Source organism: Macaca nemestrina, chromosome 9, assembly GCF_043159975.1.
Source record: "Macaca nemestrina isolate mMacNem1 chromosome 9, mMacNem.hap1, whole genome shotgun sequence".
Lineage (NCBI taxonomy): Eukaryota > Metazoa > Chordata > Mammalia > Primates > Cercopithecidae > Macaca > Macaca nemestrina.
The window spans coordinates 124,025,910-124,046,103 of record NC_092133.1 but is presented as its reverse complement, the minus strand read 5'-3'; the positions used below and the strand labels follow the sequence as shown (position 1 = coordinate 124,046,103).

Sequence of the window (20,194 nt, the reverse complement as noted above, 5' to 3'; positions counted from 1 at the left end):
GACAACTGCTAGGACAATAAAATATAAAAGAAAAGAAATAACACAAGAATTAAAATGGTACTCTAGACGATATATCTATTAAACACTAAATAAGTCAGAAATAAGGGGGAAAAATACATACAGAAAACTGGCCGGGCGTGATGGCTCACACCTGTAATCCCAGCACTTTGGGAAGCTGAGGCAAGTGATTCACCTGAGGTCAAGAGTTCAAGACCAGCCTGGCCAACATGGTGAAACCCTGTCTCTACTAAAAATACAAAAATCATCTGGGTGTGGTGGCGTACGTCTGTAATCACCGCTACTCAGGAGGCAGAGGCAGAAGAATCGCTGGAACATGGAAGATGGAGGTTGCAGTGAGCCAAAATGGTGCCACTGCACTCCAGCCTGGGTGATAGAGTAAGACTCCATCAAAAAACAACAACAAAAAAGAAAATGATAAGAAAATTGCAAATATGAACCTTACCTTATCAGTAATTATATGACATTTAAATTGATTAAATTTTCTAATTAAAAGATATTGCATAATAGATTTTTTAAAGCAAAGTTTATCTATATGCTAACTCTAATAGACAAAATTTAGATTCAATGACACCCATAAAAAATTAAAAGAATAGGAAAACATACACCATCTAAGGAGTAACCAAGAGAGCTGGAGAGTCCATACTAATATTTGACAATAAAAGATTTTAAAACAAAAATTGTTACCAGAGATCAAAAGAACTTTTTATAATTATGAGTCAACCTGAGGAGATATAACAATTATAAACATATATGCAGTTAACAATGGAGCATAAAAGACATAAAGAAAAACTGAAATAATTGAAAAAATAAAAAGAAAATTAAAAAATAATAGTTGAAGACATTAAATAGCGGTTAGAACAAGTAAACACAAAATTAAACCTACTACTGAAGACTTGAACAAACCTATAAACCATCTAGACCAGAGACCTCTGCAGAACATTCTCTATATTTGTGGACTTCTGTAGAACGTCTGTAAAACAACAGAATATATTATTCTCAAGTGCTCACTTAATGTTCTCCAAAATAGACTACATATTAGTCAATACAACAAGTCTCAATAAATGTAAAAGGTTTGACATCATACAAAATACGTTCTCAGACCAAAAGGAACTAAAGTTAGAAATCAATAATAGAGAAAATTTATGATATTCACTAATATGTAGATATTAAACAACACATTCCTAAATGACTGATGGATAAAAGAAGACATCAGAAGGGAAATTAGAAAACATTTTGAGATTAATGAAATGAAAACACAATATACCAAAACTTGGGATGCAGCAAAAACAGTGTTCTGAAAGAAAATTATAGCTACAAATGCTTACATTTAAAAAGAATAGATCTAAAATCAATGACCTAACTTTCCACCTTAAGAAACTAGAAAAAAATGTAAGCTAACCTAAAATAAATAGGAGGTAAACAAGAGAGATTAATGTGGAAATAAAAGAAATAGAGAATGAGAATAGAAAAACAATCAAGAATGTTAACAAAACTGTTAGATTTTGATTAACAAAATTGACAAAGCTTTACTTTAGTTTAACAAGAAAAAAGACAGAACACCCAAGTTATCAGAAATGAAAAAGTAGACATTACTACCAACCGTTCAGAAATAAAAACCATTATATGGGAATATGATAAACAATTGTATACTAATAAATTAGATAACAAATGGAAAATTCCTGACAAAGAAAATATCAAAACAGGCTCAAACAGTAATAGAAAATCTAACTAGACTGATAAAAAGGAGAAACAGTAAGTTAATAATGAAAAAAGTTTCCACGCACACAAAAAAATCATACCCAGATGGCTTCACTGGTGAATTCTATTAAAAAGATTAAAGATAAATTAACACATATTGTTTCCAAAAAGTAAAGAGGAAGGAACACTTCCTAACTCATTCTATGAGGGTAGTATTACCCTGATACCAAAACCACGCAAAGACTTCCCAAGAAAAGACAAATAAAAACTAATGCCCCTTATATATATGGATGCAGAATTTTGTTAAAATGCTAGAAAGCTAAATTTAATATCTGAGAAAAAGACCATATCCATGACCTAGTAGAATTTCTCTTGACTATATAAAGTTGGTTCAACACCTTAAAATCGATCCATGTAATACACCATACCAATAGAATAAAAGAAACAAATGCACAATCTTATTAGTTGATGCAGAAAAAAAATTGGCAGAATCCAACACCCACTCATGATAAATATACTCATAAACTAGGAATGGAAGGAATCTCGCTCAACCTGATACAGGTCATCAGTGAAAACTCCACAGCTAATGGCATGTTTAATGGTGAAAGAGTTAAAGCTTTCCCTGTAGGATCAAGAACAAGACAACTACTGTCAACACTTCCGTTTAACATTGTACCAGAGGTTCTAACCAGGGTAATTTGGCAAGAAAATATAACAAAAGGCATCTATCTATATGGGAAATGAAGACAAAAAAAGAAAAAAAGATATTTGCAGATCTTATACCTAAAAGAAAACGTTAAGGAATTCTTACGCCTGTAAAAAACTACTAGACATAATAAATACATTTGGCAAGTTTGCAAAATTAATAAACAAAAATCAGTTGTATTCCTATCTATTAGCTGGTATATGCTGGATTTTTCCCCCTCCAAATTCATATGTTAAAGACCTAATTCCCAGAACCCGAAAATGTGCCTATAATTGGGAATTGAGCATTTAAAGAGGTGTTCAAGTTAAAATGAGAGGTGTTCCTAATCCAATCTCACTGCTGTCCTTATGATAAAAGAAAATTTGGACACGAAGGAAGATGTATACACAGAGAAAAGATCATGTGAGAACATGACCATTTATAAGCCAAGAAGTAAGGCCTCGGAAGAAACCAAAACTGCTGGCACCCTGATCTGGGACTCTTAGCCTCCAGAAATGTGAGTGTTTACACCACTCAGTCAGTGGTGTTTTGTTGTGGAAGCCCTAGCAAACTAATACGAGAGCCATTCGAAATCTACAAGTGGAATTAAGAAAACGATTTCATTTATAACAGCATCAAAAAGAACAAAATATTTAGAAATAAATATAACAAGTGCAATGCTAGTACATTGAAGCTACAAAAGTACATAACAATATTGAAATTAATTAAAGAAGAGCAAGGTTAATAGAAAAATATCTCATATGCATGGATTGGAAGACTTCCTATTGTCAAGATGGCAACAGTCCCAAAATTAATCTGGAGGTTCAATTAAATCCCAATAAAAATTCCAACAGCCTCTTTTGGAGAAATGGACAACCGGATTCTAAAATTTATATGAAAATGCAAAGGACTCAGACTAGCTAAATCAATCTTGACAAAAAGAACATAGCAAGAGGACTCACACTTCCTTGTTTCAACTCTTACCAAAAAGCTACAATAACCAAAACAGTGTGGTATAAGGATAGACATATATATTAATGGGATAGAATTGAGAGTACAGAAAGAAACCTATATGTCTACGGCCAACTGATTTTCAACAATGATGTCAAGATCATTCAATGTAGTAACAATCTTTTCAACAAGTGGCTGAGACAATTGTATGTCCATATGCAAAAGAATAATTTTTGTTCCCTTCCTCACATTTTATACAAAATTTATATAAGATGGATCAAATATCTAAATATGAAAGCGAAACTACAAAATTCTTAGGAGAAAATATAGGTATAAATCAACGTTGGAATAGGCATAGGTTTCTTATACATGACACCTATAGTAGAAGTAACCAAAGAAAAATATATACATTGTGCTTTATCAAAACAAAATAAAATGTGCATCAAAGAACACTATCAAGAAAGTGAAAAGACAACCCATATTATTTCATTTCTTTCAGAAAATGTTTGCAAATCCTACATATTTTAAGAACCCAACATCCAGACTATGTTGAGAACTCGTATAACTCAACAATAAAAAGGCAATCCAATTAAAAATGAGAAAGGATTTAGAGAGAATCTTTTCCAGAGAAGATACACGAATGCGCAATAAGCCCAAGAAAAGATGCTTACCATCAATAGTCATCAGGGAAATGCAAATAAAAACCAGAATGTCGTACCACTTCACACCAACTGGGATCACTGAAATTTTTTTTTAAATGAAAATTAACAAGTATTTGCAAGGATGAGGAGACACTGGAACCCTCATGCATTGCTGGGAAAGTAAAAAGGTGCAACCACTGTGGAAAACAGTTTGTCATTTTCTCACAAAGTTAATTGTAGAGTTACCAAACTGCTCATATGTTCACACAAATTGTGCTTGGATTTTTAAAGTCACATTATTCGTAATAGCCAAAAAGTGGGAACAACCCAAATGTCCAATAACTGATGGACTTCATCTTTTTCCATAGTATAATTCAATGGAATATTATTGGAAATAAAAAGGAACAAAGTACAGATATAGTCAACAGCATGGGCGAATTTGAAAACATGCTAAGCAAAAGAAATCAGACACAAAAGGCCATATACTGTATGATTCCATTTATGTGAGCTCTCCAGAAAGAACAAATTCCCAGAGACAGAAAGTAGATTAGTGTTTGCCAGGGGCTGAGGAGAAATGGGAATGGGCAGTGATTGTTAACGGGTATGGGGTTTCTTTTTGGAGTGATGACATGTTCTGGAATTAGATGGTAGTCTGGATTTTACCACCTTGTGGGCATACTAAAAACCACTGAATAGTGTACACTTAAAAAAGGTGAATCTTAAGCTATGTAAATTATATATCAATACAAATTTTGTAGAGATGGAAATAAAAAGACTGGAAATCTAGGGCAAAAGAAAACAGGATGAATGCAAGATGAGGAAAGGAAATTCAGTACAAGTCATGTTGGCGGACACTAGCAGTGGTGGTGCCTGTGGGAATCAGAGCAGTCCTGCCTCCAACACAAGAAGCCCTGTGATCTGTGCCAGGAGTAACAGCCTCCACTAGGGGCTCTGCAGAAGCACAATTTCTCCTGGGGCTGATATTTGAGAGTCAAATTTCCTGCAGTTTAGATATTTCCATCAGTTTAGCAAAATCTGGATAGGCTATAAGGCTGACAACTGTGTCCAAAGCAATAATCACTTGAGAACTTTTCCAGGTGCCCCATCACTCTGCATTGTACAGCATATTCTTTAACATGTTTATTTCATTTTTCAATTCACTAAGTGCTTGCTGAGCACTTGCCCATTTTCCTTTATTTGCAAAATGTAGGAATTTAACCTATCTTTGAGCACAATTTGGGAATAAGGTTTAAGTTTCTATGATACAATGTTGCCATTTAAAAATAAAGGTAACATAATGCTCCTACCCCCTTTTGAGAATATAGTGTTCCATTTTATTAACATCTTTTCTACTTTTTTTTTTTTTTTACATTTTTATGTTTTGCTATTTACTGGTCAAAACCACTGTAGCTCATTCAGATTCAGAAAGGAGACTATAAACATGTATGCCATGTTAATGCAGGATATTGTTTCATTATGAATGTGCCTATATTGTTAATTTCATTTAAATAGTACATGCAGTATTTATAGGAGGCTAAAAGGCATAAAGTATTCTTGTATGTGAAACGCTCCAATTAAAAAGAGTTATATTAGCTGTTAAGTAAGTTTTTAAAAAGATGTTTATTCAATTCAAACGCAGAATTGATAAAATTTTCTCCTTAAAACTGTAAAGAACAAAAAGCTGGAATTACCCATCAACAGTACAATAGAATTCCAGTTTATTCTGAGAGCAGATCAGCCAAGATGAACAAACGAGTCTTGTAATTGCATACCAGAGGTCAAAAATTAGCCCTGCCAAATGAGGAGGGAGAGGAATTGCTAAGACCTAGAAGAAAGGTCATAATATTTGGACTGAATAAAAGCAATTCACTAATAGCAATTTCCCTTTATCTGACAGCAATTGTAGAAAGTTTTAACAAATCCTGTTAAAATGGATGAAAACTATTTCCTGAATAGTTAAGAAAAGATTATAATAAATGTCAAGTATTCTACAGCATGTATAGAATCTCATTTCCAAGGGAGCATGCTGTTTTCTTCAGCATCCTGTTAGCCAAGTTCCAATTTTGGACAGGTCCTAGGAAACACAACATCATTAAAGACAGAGATGAAACAAAGTGATTAATTGTAAGTACATTTCTATAGATAGTATTGCACTTGGAATGTGTAAAAATCTCTCTGAAGCTTGGTAGAGATAAGGGTTGTAAACAGATTTGAAATCCACACGGCAATAGATCACATGCTAATCTTTGCCCAAAGTTCTATGTTGTTGAGAATGATTCTGACATATTATTTTAAAGGAGAGAGTGTCGTATGAATTCCAGATCTTTGTCATGGACAAAGAATCTAAGTGCTATTCATTTGTGGTTCCTGATTCATTTGTTCTTTGAGAGATTAGCTAAAATGAAGGGAGTGGGTGAAAGAACCACCAATTCTTTTCCTGTGTCTACAGTAAATACAAACAGATCTCCAGCCATTACTACATCTCTCCCTCCTGTCAGATGGAAGATGTAACATCTTCCATGAACGCTTACTTTGTTACTACAAAATGGAAGGAGACACTTCTACTGTGGTGAAATGTATATGGCAAACCCAAATAATTTAGGCCACAAAATACCCTACTTTAGCCAGAATGATAAGAGTAATCTACTTTTTCCATTTCATTCTGAGCATACTGTCCTACATACATTTTATTTATTCCTTCCTTGCTACAATGTAAAGGCAGAATATACTTTTAAAAATAATTATTCATCAACATTTAAGACAAATGATCAAAGCTTGAGTTTATTGTTATACAATGTTGCTCTTTCATCTTTATTTCTGAACAGCAAATCTCATCAAGCATGATTGAGTTTTGCTTACTTGTATCTTCTCCCATACTTCTGCATTTACTATGTGTATAGCTCTTCAGAATAAAATTAAGATAGGAGTAAACCAGTACAATTCAGCAGCATCAGCAACCTAACCAAACATATAAAAGTCTTTCCCGACTGACCCTGAATGACCATTTAGCCCCCTTTCAAATTTTGGCATCAAATTTCTACTTACAAAAAGTATATAGTTTCAATCAGGAGGGCAGAGCATTGATGACCGCAAGTAACAAGAAAAATGAACGCTACGAAGACGCACATAAAATAATAAAGGAAAAAAGCAAGAAAATGATAGCAAGGAGAGGTGGGGATTTACTTGTTGTCAGAGGAGGAAACACTTATTTTTCTACTGTGAAAGAAGGAGAAATAACCCAGTCTAAAAAAAGAGGTGCTTTCTTGAAATAGTTTCTGCTGGATTCCCCATTATTTTAGATATGATGGGAGCTGGAGTTGTGCAGAATATTTTGGGATGCTTTCCACATGGATTTATGATTCTCAAAAAGAATCAGCATCAATTAAACTATAGTTGACCCTTGAACAGTATGGGGGTCAGGGGAACGGACCCCCTACACAGTAGAAAATTCATGTACAATTTCGACTCCTCATAAACTTAACTACTAATACCCTACTGTTGTAAGAAAATCATAAGGAAGATAAAATATACTTACTGTTTATTAAGTGGAAGTGGATCATCAGAAAGACTTTCATCCTCATCGTCTTCACATTGAGTGGGCTGAAAAGGAGGAGGAAGAGACATTGAGTGGGCTGAAGAGGAGGAGGAAGAGGAGGGGTTAGTCTTGCTGTGTTAGGGGTGGCAGAGGAGGAAGAAAATCCATGCAAAAGCGGACCCTCCCAGTTCAAACCCCTGTTGTTCAAGGGTCAACCGCACAATCAAGTTTTGATGAGAAGATTCAGTTTTCAAACTTGATTTTAAGCAGGTATGTATCTAGGTACTCAAATTCAGATGTAATATTACATGGAATTTAAACACTCCTGGTTAAGCAGAAATAGAAGAATCGTCACCTAAGTAGAAAAATCGTTACCTAAGTAGAAATCAACCTATGAGAGGAAAGCTCAGGAAAGAGCCAGGGTACTGGCATAATAAAGAGTTGTAGGCATGGCATAATAAAGAGTTGTAGGCATGACATATGTTTGTGTTTATTCGTGTATATCTGTCGTTTGAAATAAAGAGCAGATTGAGTACTGGATTAGGGGAAACATATTTCTTGTGAGAGCCATCCTTTGAGCATCACATTTGCAAAGGTAGATTGATTATCCGGATACACTTCCAGTGGGTTTTGCTGCAAGCTGAGACATCTATTGACAGCATCCATAGACTCTTCAGAGCTTGGAGTGGAAAGGAACTGGAACTTAGAACACATGGAAATTTGTTACGTGACTGAAGTGTTCTCTCACTTTTGCTTCGGAAACACTTAAAGCCACATACTTTGCGGTAGGCAATGTTCTACATTTATTAAATATACAGTTAACTCATCCAATCTGTTGCAACCACCTTATAAGGGCGTTACTCTAATTCTCTCCATTTGATGGATGGATAACTGAGGCTAGGAGATATATTGCTCATTGCGGGGCAAGTGAAATTCCAGCCCAGGCTATCCGGGCTTTAGATCCTGTACTTTTAACCAATAGCGCTTTGCTTCTTTTCCTTGTATTTATCCCTTTCAAAAATGATTAACTGTATGCAAAATAATATAACTAACGACAGGGCCGGCAAGGGTTAACGCGGAAACAGATCCCCGAGCTGAAAAAACAAAAACAAACCGGGGAGCCAGATCCCCTGAAAGCCCCGGTAGGAAATTCAATGGGCCTCCTGTTCCTTTAAACTCTCGCTTTCGCCCCCGCTGACACTTTACAAAGCCGCGGCGGCAATGGCGAGGACCACGCTGCGGCGCGCCACCCTCCGCCACCCTCCCGCGCGGGGCTGGGGTCCGAGGGGGCTTCGCGGAGTCGGTAACCCAACTGGCTCTCGTTTGCTTTCTCCACACCCAGCCACTGCCAGACCCAGCCTCCGGGAGGGAGCGAGCTATGGTTAACCCTTTCGTGCCCAGGGAGACCCCGCCAGGGTTGGGGCGGGGCGCGATCGCCCCCCGCAGTCGGGCGCGAAGGCGGCCCGGGCGCCAGGTGGGTGGGGGGAGCAGTTGGCGGAGCTGCCCAGGACGCGCGAGCAGGGTGCGGCGATGGCGCCCAGGCAGCGCGGAGGTACCGCCCCGCGCTCCCCCGCTACCTCCCCGGACTCGTCCCCTCTCCTCGCGCTCTGGGGCAGCCGGCTGCCGGGGGCGCGCGGGGCTGGAGTGGCCCTCTCCCTCCCGTTCGCTAGGCTCCCCCGGCTTAATCTGTTGGCGGCGACTCCTCAGCCAGCCCCGAGGAAAGTGCAGTCATTGGACAGGTCGGTGCGGGCTGCCGGTTTCAGGGAGGAAGGTGGGAGAAGCCTGGAGGAGCGAAGGGGAGGGCGGAGGGAGGAGGGAGGAGGGTGCGGCGGCAGATCTGGCAAATTGCGAGCTGCCTTCCCTCCTCAAAGTGTGGAGCAGGAGCGCTGGGGAGCGTGGCGACGGCAGCGCCTCCTCCGCCACCAAACTCCTGGGGCTCCGCGGGGGCTTGGGGCCACCTCCTCCTGAGCCTGGAACCCTCTCCCGATAGGTTCTAGCCTGACTCCCTCCCACCCCACCCTTTTCCTTTCTTCTTCCTCTCTCTCTCTTTTTTTTTTTTTTTTTTTTAAAAAAAGAACACACATTTTTTTTTTTCCTGGCTTCGGACCTCAGACTGCTGCAGCCCGAACCTTCCCAGGGCTCAGCTCTTTGGAGCTGCCCATTCCTCCCGCTGCGAGAACGGACGCGCGCCCTGCGTCGGGCGAAGAAAAGAAGCAAAACTTGTCGGGAGGGTTTCGCCATCAACCTCCTTCCCGCAAACCTAAAAACCTCCTGCCGGGGCCATCCCGAGACAGAGGAAAGTTCCTGCAGAGCCGACCAGCCCTAGTGGATCTGGAGCAGGCAGCAGCGGCGCTGGCTGTGGAATTAGATCTGTTTTGAACCCAGTGGAGCGCATCGCTGGGGCTCGGAAGTCACCGTCTGCGGGCACCGGGGTGGCGCTGTCCGAGTGGAACCGACAGTTTGCGAGCCCCGGCTGCAAGTGGCCTTTCCTCCCCGCAGTTGTTGTTCAGAGTCGGGTGAGGGCTGCGAGTGTGGCAAGTTGCAAAGAGAGCCCCAGAGGTCCGGAGAGGGCTGCGCTCCTGCTCGCGTTCGCTTCTTCCTCCTCTCGGTTCCCTACTGTGAAATCGCAGGGACATTTACAAAGGCCTCCGGGTCCCACCGAGACCGATCCGCAGCGCTTGGCCCGGTCGCGCCTCTTGCATCGGGAGCCCCCGAGCACCGGCGAAGGACTGGCGGGCTGGGTAGGGAGGTGGCGGCGGCGGCATGGCGAGGTTCCCGAGGGCCGACCTGGCCGCTGCAGGAGTTGTGTTACTTTGCCACTTCTTTACGGACCAGTTTCGGTTCGCCGATGGGAAACCCGGAGACCAAATCCTTGGTAAGTAAGATGCACTTTGGCTTTTTGATTTTGTGCACAGCTGAAGACCTTCCTGGATCTCTCGTTCCCCCCCTACTCTCTCCCCCTACATCACCTGTCTGCCCTTGGGAAACTTATTGCAGTTGCTTTTCGGGTAAACTTAGGATTCCCAAATGGGGAAAAGAGGGTTAAAAAGAGAAGGACGCCGGGGACTAGGGGTTTTCTTGAGGCTTTCGGGCTTACTTCACCTGGGCGGCAGGGGGTGGTACTGTCTCCCCTAAGTAGCCCCGGGAGGGCTCCAGTGTGAGAGCAAGCTGCTTCTGTGGATACATCTCCTAGGACCTGGCATCTCCAGGCTGTGTGCTCTACGGCTCCTCCTCCTTCCTCGCTGCTGGTTAAACTAAGCGAGTGTGTGATGTGGGGTGGGTGGGGGACTTGGTGAAAGCCAGGGATTGCCGGTCTCCCCTCTGCATGAGAAAATTCCCTGTGGCAGCAGCTTCCTTCCCCTGGCAATCCCCAGTAGCTCTGTCTAGTGAACCGGGCCAAGCGGGCCCTGGAAGTGGGGCGGGGTAGGTGCGGCCGGCGCAGAGGTGGGGAGCAGGTGGGAAAGGTGGGGGCGGGCGCGCCTCTGGATGCTTACCCCTGCTCCCATTGTCCTCCGCCTGCCAGCTTCACAGACAGGCCTGAACGCGCAGAGGGTTCCTCAGAGTGCCCTGATTTTGTCCCCGGGAGGACCCCCAACCTCCGCATCCTCTTAGTGGCTGTCCTGGCAGGTGCGCGTCCTGCGGGGAGCCGCGCCCCGCGGACGATCGCCGAGCGGAAGGCGCAGGGCTGCCTCCTGGGACCCTGCCCACCGCGAGCTGGGTGCCTACTCCTCCCCATTTCTGCCTTTCAGTGAAGAAAGTGAAGACACAGGCAGAAAGAGATCTTGGCAGAAATTGGTGAATTCGGGTGGACTTCGAGAGGAGGTGAAACGAGAAAAAAAGAAAAAACTTGGAGGGAAAATAAAAGAAAACGAAAACTTACTGCTTAGGATAATCAATTTGTTCTTTTCTGGGGTGTGTGTGTGTGTGTGTGTGTGTGTGTGTGTGTGTGTGTGTGTGTGTGTAATTTAAATGATTGCCCAGAAAGTATGCATGCGTCCTCAACAGTCAAACTTGAGAGTCACAGATGGAAGGCTGGGGGTACACCTGGGGATGCCAGGCAAGGTGAATCTTGAAGATCTTGAAGGAAACCCTTGAGTGAAATTTACCAAGCCGCGACTTAGAAGACAGTCACAACACTTCGCCTGTCCCTGGTGTAAACTGTTCTAGATAAAACACAGATACTGACTGTGCTCTTATTTATGGTTGGAGGGGTGTGTGTGTTGGGGTGTATGTGTAGGGAGGCAATAGGATGACAATACTTTTAAATCTGAGAATAAAATGCAGATTTCTTGGGTGTTGATTTGTCTTTGTCACATTTAATTGTTCTGCATTAATGGACATAGGTTGTTCTTGACTGTGTATGATTTATGACTGTAGACTATACCTTTTGTTTATTTCTCTGATATGTTTCACTGGTCGGAAAAAAATAACACTTTTAGCCTTCCAGGAAAGAACACATTTATTTAAAAATTGCAACAGCAATTTTCATGTACTTATTCATGGTATGAATAGATGCTTAATGAAAACAATTTATTCCACCACAAACGAGGCTAAAAGGATGTGTGTGCCAACTTGCATCCCAAGTTGTTTATTTAAAAACTTCTTTGGCACTAGGAATAAATACTGCATTTGCAGTAAAAATAAATAAATAAATGCCAGCAAATGTTTATCTTTTTATAAACCTTTTCCAGTGATGTTACTGAAAAAAGAATATATGTACACACACACACAGATACACACACACACACACATTTGCTATGCCAAGAAGTTCAGAAATTGAGGATGAAATTCATCCCGAAGTAAGATTGGCCATATAATTAAAAGCTCTTGCTGTGGGAAATATAAAATACTTAAAATGTTCAACATCAATGTACTGGTATTTTAAGCTAGTTGAATATTTCTGATGAGAAATATACTCTAGAAGCCCATATATTGATAGGATTGATTTTTAAAAGAATGGTTTTAAATTCCTTGGCAAATTTTCGAAGACTTTTATAAACCGAAGTAGCTTCTTTCCTGGACATCAATTTACATGTAGTTTTAAGAAGAAAATATTGTAATTAAATGGTTAGCTTACTGAACATATAAAAATGGCAAGGTGAAACAGAAAAAATACACAATTTTTTTTGTAAAATAGTCTATATAAAAGTTCGATATGGGGGGAAAAGTCCAACAGTCTTGAAATTTGGCACACAACAATCAGGATTTTTATTACAGACATTTTGGCACAGGAGAAATATCTGATTTCATAACCGGGACATTTTATTATGCATTACTTTAGTAAATGCTGCAGTTGATTTTATTGCCACCAGAGGGCAGAGAAACTGCTAATTTCCTCTATTACCTTTTCTGTTTTAGAGGGAAGTAGTTTATCATATAATTTACGCTTATTTTAGTTGTTCTTTCTCTGGTTAAAGATTTTTTCTGTTATTTCCTGCTTTTGTTGGAGTTAAACAATTTACTTTGAATTATTACTAATTTGTAGAGTTTGTTATGAGAGTGTTGCTGTTGAGACATAATCACTAAAGTTTGTTTGCATATAAACCTAGAGCAAAATAGTATAATAGAGGGGTTAATTCAAGTGAATATTTATTATAAAATGGACATCTGTCCATATTGTTGGACAAAGGACAGGTTAATTATTTTATCAATCAATGACTTGAGGCTACATGCAAAATTTTAAAAATATGAAATGTGAGTTTCTTTTTCCTTTAGAGAATAGATACAAGTTTTGAAGCTTGAGGTTAGGTAAGTTTGGACTGAGACATAATTGTGTAGAACATTTATGTCAAAGATAATGTTTTTGTTTGTTCATGAATGTCTGCATAGAGGTTCGGAATTATTATTATTATTATTTTGAGTAGGAGTCTCACTCTGTCACTCAGGCTGGAGTGCAATGGCACAATCTCTGGCTCAATGCAACCTCTGCCTCCCGGGTTCAAGCAATTCTCTTGCCTCAGCCTCCTGAGTAGCTGGGATTACAGGCGCCCACCACTACGCCTGGCTGTTTTTGTATTTTTAGTAGAGACAGGGTTTCACCATATTGGCCAGGCTGGTCTCAAACTCCTGACCTCATGATCCACCTACCTAGGCCTCCCAAAGTGCTGGGATTACAGGCTTGACCCACCGCACCCAGCCTGGAATTATTATAATCAGGAGAATTTGCACATTTCAGTGTGATCTTCAGAAATAAACTCTTGTCAGGGAGAATGTATTTGAGTAAAACTTAATAATGAAAGATTAATTTTGCTCCAGACAGGTTTCCTTACTACAAGAATCAGATACTGTCATGCAGAGATGTAGAAAATATGTATCCTTATCAATTAGTTTTTGTCATTTTTTCCTAAAACTATCTCCTATTGCAGAAACATTATGTTTTTAAAGAGGAATGAGTTGATCAACAACCTTGATCACAGGATCTAAAGTCTTCAGCTGCAGACTGGGCGCCGTAGCTCACACCTGTAATCCCAGCACTTTGGGAGGTCGAGGTGGGCAGATCACCTGAGGTCAGGAGTTCGAGACCAGCCTGGCCAACATAGTGAAACCCCATCTCTACTAAAAATACAAAAATTAGCCGGGCGTGGTGGTGGACACCTGTAATCCTAGCTATACTTGGGAGGCTGAGGCAGGAGAATCGCTTGAACCCAGGAGGTGGAGGTAGCAGTGAGCCGAGATAGCGCCATTGCACTCCAGCCTGGGGGGGTGACAAAGGGAGACTCTGCCTCACAAAAATAAAAATAAGTAAATAAACAAACAAATAAATAAAGTATTCAGTTACTTCCTCATCACATTAAATACATTCTCTTCTCCATGGTCTTCAAGGCCATTGCAGTGTGGCCTCAAGCACTTTCCCACCCTCTCCCCTGCCTGTTCTTGAATGCTCTCACCAGATGAGCTGCTGGAAGTTCCCTGAGTGTGTACCATGCATTAACACTTCTGCCATTCCTCCTGCTCTTTCTTTTCTAAGTCCGTCTCCATCCATCCATTTTCCAGTTTTTCCTACAGATTTATCTCAAGTGACACTCTCCACAAAAGGACGTGTTGTCTTAGAATTCTCAGTGCACTTTATGCCTTTTTCAAAGGCGCTTGCTTGATACTGTAGGGTTTCCTTTTCTTTCCGTTTCTGCCTCTCTCTCATGTATTCCATTAGACCAGACCATACGTCCCTGAGGTCAGGGTCTGCTGTCATTTATTTCTGAATCTGCTGTGGCAACTACCAATAAATAGTTGCAATAAATGGTTATTGGACTTAAGTGAACTGAATAGAACTATAGTTCAAGCTGAATTATTAATTTGAATGCCACCTTGGGAGACTTTTAAAATAATTCCCATGCTGAGAGTTTGTCCATCAATAGGATAGAAATAAATTTAAAACTAACTTTAGAGAGTAATTGTTGAAACCAAAGCACAAGATCCAAAAGTCTGCTAAACTATCCTTCTACTATTAGGTGGGACTTTCAAAAATTCATTCGCCCATTCTTCTATCCTGCTGGTTTCTGAGTGAATGTTCACTCATGTTCTTAATCTCATATCTTTTTTCTTTTATACATTTCTTTAAAAAATTTCTTTGTTTTAATTTTTAATTTTTAATAATATGTATTTAAGCTGTGCAACATGATGCTTATTTTCAAATTCTATGTATAAGAGAAAATCAAATTGCATTTGTATTTCTGTGTCTGAATTATTTTACTTAGCACAATGTCCCCCAGCTTCATCCATGCTATCACAAATAGCAAAATATTTTTTAAGGCTAAATAATATTCCATTGTGCATATATATATATGCACTATATATGCAATATATAGAATACATATGCACTATCTATGCAATATATAATATATATGAAATATACAATATATATGCACTATATATGCAATTTATATGGAATATATATCCAGTTATTCATCAATGGACACTCAGGTTGTTTCCATATACTGGCTATTGTGAATAATGCTTCAGTTAACATAAGAGTGAAGATACGTCTTAAAGGGGCTGATTTTCTTTAGATATATATCCAGAAGAGAGATTGCTGGCTCATATGGCGGGTTTATTTTTAATTTTTTGAAGCAACTTCATATTGTTCTACATTCCCACCAACAGTGTGTAAGGGTTCCCTTTTCTCCACGTTCTCACCCACACTTACCATCTATTGTCTTTTTATTTTTATTTTTTTATTATACTTTAAGTTCTAGGGTACATGTGCACAACGTGCAGGTTTGTTACATATGTATACATGTGCCATGTTGGTGTGCTGCACCCATCAACTCGTCAGCACCCATCAACTCGTCATTTACATCAGGTATAACTCCCATTGCCATCCCTCCCCCAACCCCCCTCCCCACAATAGGCCGTGGTGTGTGATGTTCCCCTTCCCATGTCCAAATGATCTCATTGTTCAATTCCCACGTATGAGTGAGAGCATGCGGTGTACAGTAGCCATCTTAATATTAGTAGGTGTGACATGATACCTTATTGTGGTTTTGATTTGCATTTCCCTAATGATTAGTGATGTTGAGGACCTTGTCATATACCTGTTGGCCATTTTTTTTTGTCTTATTTGGAGAAATGTCAATTTTTAGGCCCTTTGCCCATTTTAAAATCAGTCATATGCCTTAAACCTTCTATTGATAGATAGGACTTTCAAAAAGTTTATTCCACTATTCTCCTATACTGCTAGTTTCTGGCTGCATATTTACTTATATTTTTAATTTAATATCTTAAAATACAGTATACATATATATGTACATATGGATACATATATGGTGGTTGTGATGTTTCATTTCACTGAAGCTGAAGACTACTAAATAATTTTGATTATTTTTGAGATTGCTTTTGAATTAAACTGTCTTTAGGCCTCATGCCACTAAACTATAATGAAGGAGGCTTTAGAAATATTGTCTTGGCTGGGCGTGGTGGCTCACGCCTGTGATTCCAACATCCCAACACTGTTTTGGGGGTCCGAGGTGGGTAGATCAGGAGGTCAGGAGATCAAGACCATCCTGGCAAACATGGTGAAACCCCATCTCTACTAAAAATAAAAAAATTTGCCAGGTGTGGTGGCACGCACCTGTAGTCCCAGCTACTGAGGAGGCTGAGGCAGGAGAATAGCTTGAACCCGGGAGGCGGAGGTTGACAATGTGCCACTGCACTCCAGCTGGGCAACAGAGCAAGACTCCATCTCAAAAAAAAAAAAAAAATCATAAAACTTGTTTTGAGGTGGGTTCAGTGGCTCACACCTGTAATCCTAACACTTTGGGAGGCCGAGACAGGGAGATTGCTTGAGCCCATGAGTTGGAGACCAGCCTGGGCAACATAGGGAGGAGACCTCATCTCTACAGTTGTTTTTTTTTTTTTTCAATTAGCTGGTCATGGTGGTGCACACCTGTAGTCCCAGCTACTTGGTAGGCTCAGGTGGGAGGATGGCTTGAACCCAGGAGGTCAGGGCTGCAATGAGCTGTGATTACACCACTGCCTTCCAGCCTGGCCAACAGAGTGTGACCCTATCTCAAAAAATAAAATAATAAAAAACTTGCTATGGTAGCTGTTACAGGGAGGTAGATGAGGATATTCTGCAATACATTGCACAGTGTCTGCTCCCCGAGATAGTATGCCATGAGAAAATGAGAGAGAAAGAGAAAGAGACAGGGACAGGGTGAGAGATCTTATGTTTCAATAACAGACATAGTTCTTTTGAACTTGTTTGTATCTTCTGGACATTATAAATAGGGGCTCGGAGTTTTACCATTTAAATTTTGGTTTCTTGAAATCTCAGTGCACAATTGGTGGTCCACCTCCAACCGGTATGTAAACTTTCTGGCCTACATTTTGTGTGCTAGCTTACCTCTGTCTTCATCTTACCTTTCTCACTTAAAATCTCATTTGGTATTTATTTGGGAAAAAAGCAAATAAGATTGAATCGCCATAATACATAAGGTTGTGTATCACTAAGTTGCTTTCTGCTTTCTCTGAATCTGATGAATTCCAGCCCTTTGACTTTATTCTGAGTACATTTTCCCAAAGCTTTAATTATGTCTGTAGAGTACTCCATTCTGAGAGGTCTTTCTTCACTGAGTTCACGCAGGATGTCTTCCCTCACTGCCTCCCACACAATGATTCTGTTAAGCTGAGGAAGTTACTACAGAATGACAGAGTAAGTAGTGATGCTTCTAGCAAGACAGTTTCTTCCACTATTTATTGTGTTATAAATTAACAGAATAATAACTGAAAAAAGATGAGACTATGAAATATTCCGCATGTGTTTATAACCAGACAGTGAACTCATTTCATATTTATTGTTTGGTTTTATTTTCCTCTTTTTAATTAAAAAGGTGGTAAGCTGTGGACTGATAGTATAGATTTGTATATTTAAATAGAATTAGAGGTCTTGTCAGGGGCCTGTTTGGAATTAGCCCATTAAAGATTACAGATCTGAACATGGGGTCAGACACTAAGTGACCTTACTGGAAATGTAGACTTTTAATCTCTTCCTCCAGAGGCCATCAAACCAAATCTAAGCACTAGTACCTTTCCCCTACCCTTCAAATTAAAATACGCTGTTCTCATTCTTTCTGCTTGAGGCCTTATCATAGATAGCGGTCTGTGATTTTTGTCAAGAGAGGGTCACAGGCCAAGATGTAGACTGACTTCCTTTTTACTTGTCTGGAATCTTGTTACTCAGTTCCTCAATTATTTTTTACTCAATAATCGGACATTTTCCTTAGAATCCATGTCGCTCGAGGCCTCATCCTGTAGGTAAGGTGTGTAGCTCATTGAGGCTTTGAGAATATGGAGAGAATATTAAGAGTTTGCCCTATGGAAAAACTGAATAGGAATTCGAATATTTAAAAGTCAATTTTCTATATATTCCTTGGAGTGTTCAGTAATACGAAAAGTCTAAATAAAACTGATATATTCTCTTTGAGTATGATGCTTCATAAGTACACTCTGGTTCATTTAGATTAGGATACTGTATTCTTGGGTCCAGCTGGAATATGGAACATTGGACATTCAATAATGTTTTTTGGGTAGTAGTTTTATGCTTCTGTGTGTATCCACTTGCAGTAGTAACTCCTACTGTTTTCTCTCTGAAACCATAATATGAACATCCAATAACATATTTATTTCCCTAAAGCCTAAAAGGGAAGTAAGATAGGCAGAATTTATCATTTAGAGCATGAAATGCACCAATAATGATGAGTTTTAAGATGGGAAAGTATTTAAGGTACATTTCAGGTACTGTTCATGCTGAATCTATTATATTTATTTGCTTAATTCTTTCTGACATACAAACAAGCTGTAGCTACCACTGACCTAATGAACCTAGTTATTTATATGCTGTCTGTTTGTTCATTTGTCTGGTCAAAAGGGCCCACTCACCTTCCTGTGGGCAGAGCTGGCGGGACCAAGTCTGGTATTACAGCCGACTTCTCCTTTTGGCTTTCTCTTCTCCTTCTCCTTTTGCTATCTTTTCCCTTGAATTCATTGAGAAATGTCTATATACAAATTACATAAATACCATCTACTTTGCAAAATATTCCAATGAAAAGTGTATGTGAGATAATTTTGGGCATACTGAATCATGTTCTTAGTGGGTATGGGTTCCTGTGACTTCAAGGAATCCTGTCCTGAACTTTTAATTTTAAAATATTTAACCTCCTAATTATTTTGCCAGTCCACGGTTTTATGTTAAAGATTGCCCAAAATGTACTGCCTGTCCATAATTCTTTCAAGAATTATTGCTTCTGATATTAGCCATTTTAATTCTATTTATTATTTATATAGGTCCTGGGAATAGACACCTTTGAATTTTTTGTTGTTCTTGTCATTTAGCCATTTAATTTGCTAATTCCAAGAAACAAAAATTGAACTAAGAGCCATACCACTGTGTCTTTGCACTTTTTTTTCCTTGGTGCTTGTTTGGAGCAGAAACAAGAGGGTCATTTTAGATTATTTTGTCATACAACAAAAATTTGAAGAATATTTTAATACTTTGAAAACTGTGGATGCCCTGTGAGAATCAAGTTGACTTGTGAGGTTAAAACAAATTTTATTTCACATTTTAGTCTGAGAGCATTCTTGCTATATTACAAAGATGTTGCTCAGTGCTTTATTTTCTTATGCTGCTTTTGTTACACTAGCATAGGATATTATATGTCTTGTATAATGTATAGTTGTACCTAATTTGATTTGTAACCTGACTTTAAAAGTTTTATGTAGCTTTAAAACATGTTTAATTTTTTGTTCAAAATGAATGAATTTTATGAAAACCTTTTGTTTTACGTGAAGTGTGAGTAAATATAGCTCCTATATCGGAATCTTGTGGTCACATTTGTTAATATGGAAAGACTTGCAAAATGCTGATGGTTATGTTGTGAAACAATTTTGGTGGAGACTGAGTTGTGTAATAAATCACATCACTTGCTGTTTTGTTTTTAGCAACTGCGTCTACTTGGGTTGGACTTAATTGTAATCTGCTCATCCACAACTGATTTATTCAATTTTCCATCCATGGATAATTAGTGCTCTTTTGAACGTGGGGGTAGGAGCATCCTTGCAAATGTATTTTCCTGTTTACATGCAGGAGATGCTTGGCTTATATTTAGAGCTAGAATTTCTGGGTTATTGGGTTTGTGAAAGGTCTACTCCAAAAAGATAAATCCTGAA

At 39.4% G+C, this 20,194-nt stretch overlaps 1 protein-coding gene and 1 long non-coding RNA gene across 2 annotated transcripts in view; one reads left to right on the top strand and one right to left on the bottom strand.

Annotated features, from left to right (window-relative positions):
- Nucleotides 1–5,699: 5,699 nt before the first annotated feature.
- Nucleotides 5,700–9,048, bottom strand: LOC139356404 (uncharacterized). The gene is made up of 2 exons (XR_011608217.1): nucleotides 7,532–9,048; nucleotides 5,700–6,070 (listed from the first exon to the last, which is right to left on the bottom strand). It is a non-coding gene; the product is annotated as an uncharacterized lncRNA (long non-coding RNA).
- An 18-nt stretch (nucleotides 9,049–9,066) lies between these two features.
- LOC105488240 (plexin domain containing 2) overlaps nucleotides 9,067–20,194 on the top strand; it is a 467,180-nt gene continuing 456,052 nt past the window's right edge. Inside the window, exons 1-2 of the mRNA XM_011752134.3 lie at nucleotides 9,067–9,270; nucleotides 9,644–10,406. Of these exons, the coding sequence (XP_011750436.1) occupies nucleotides 10,295–10,406 (112 nt within the window). The 5' untranslated portion in view covers nucleotides 9,067–9,270; nucleotides 9,644–10,294. The remainder of the gene's footprint in view (nucleotides 9,271–9,643; nucleotides 10,407–20,194) is intronic.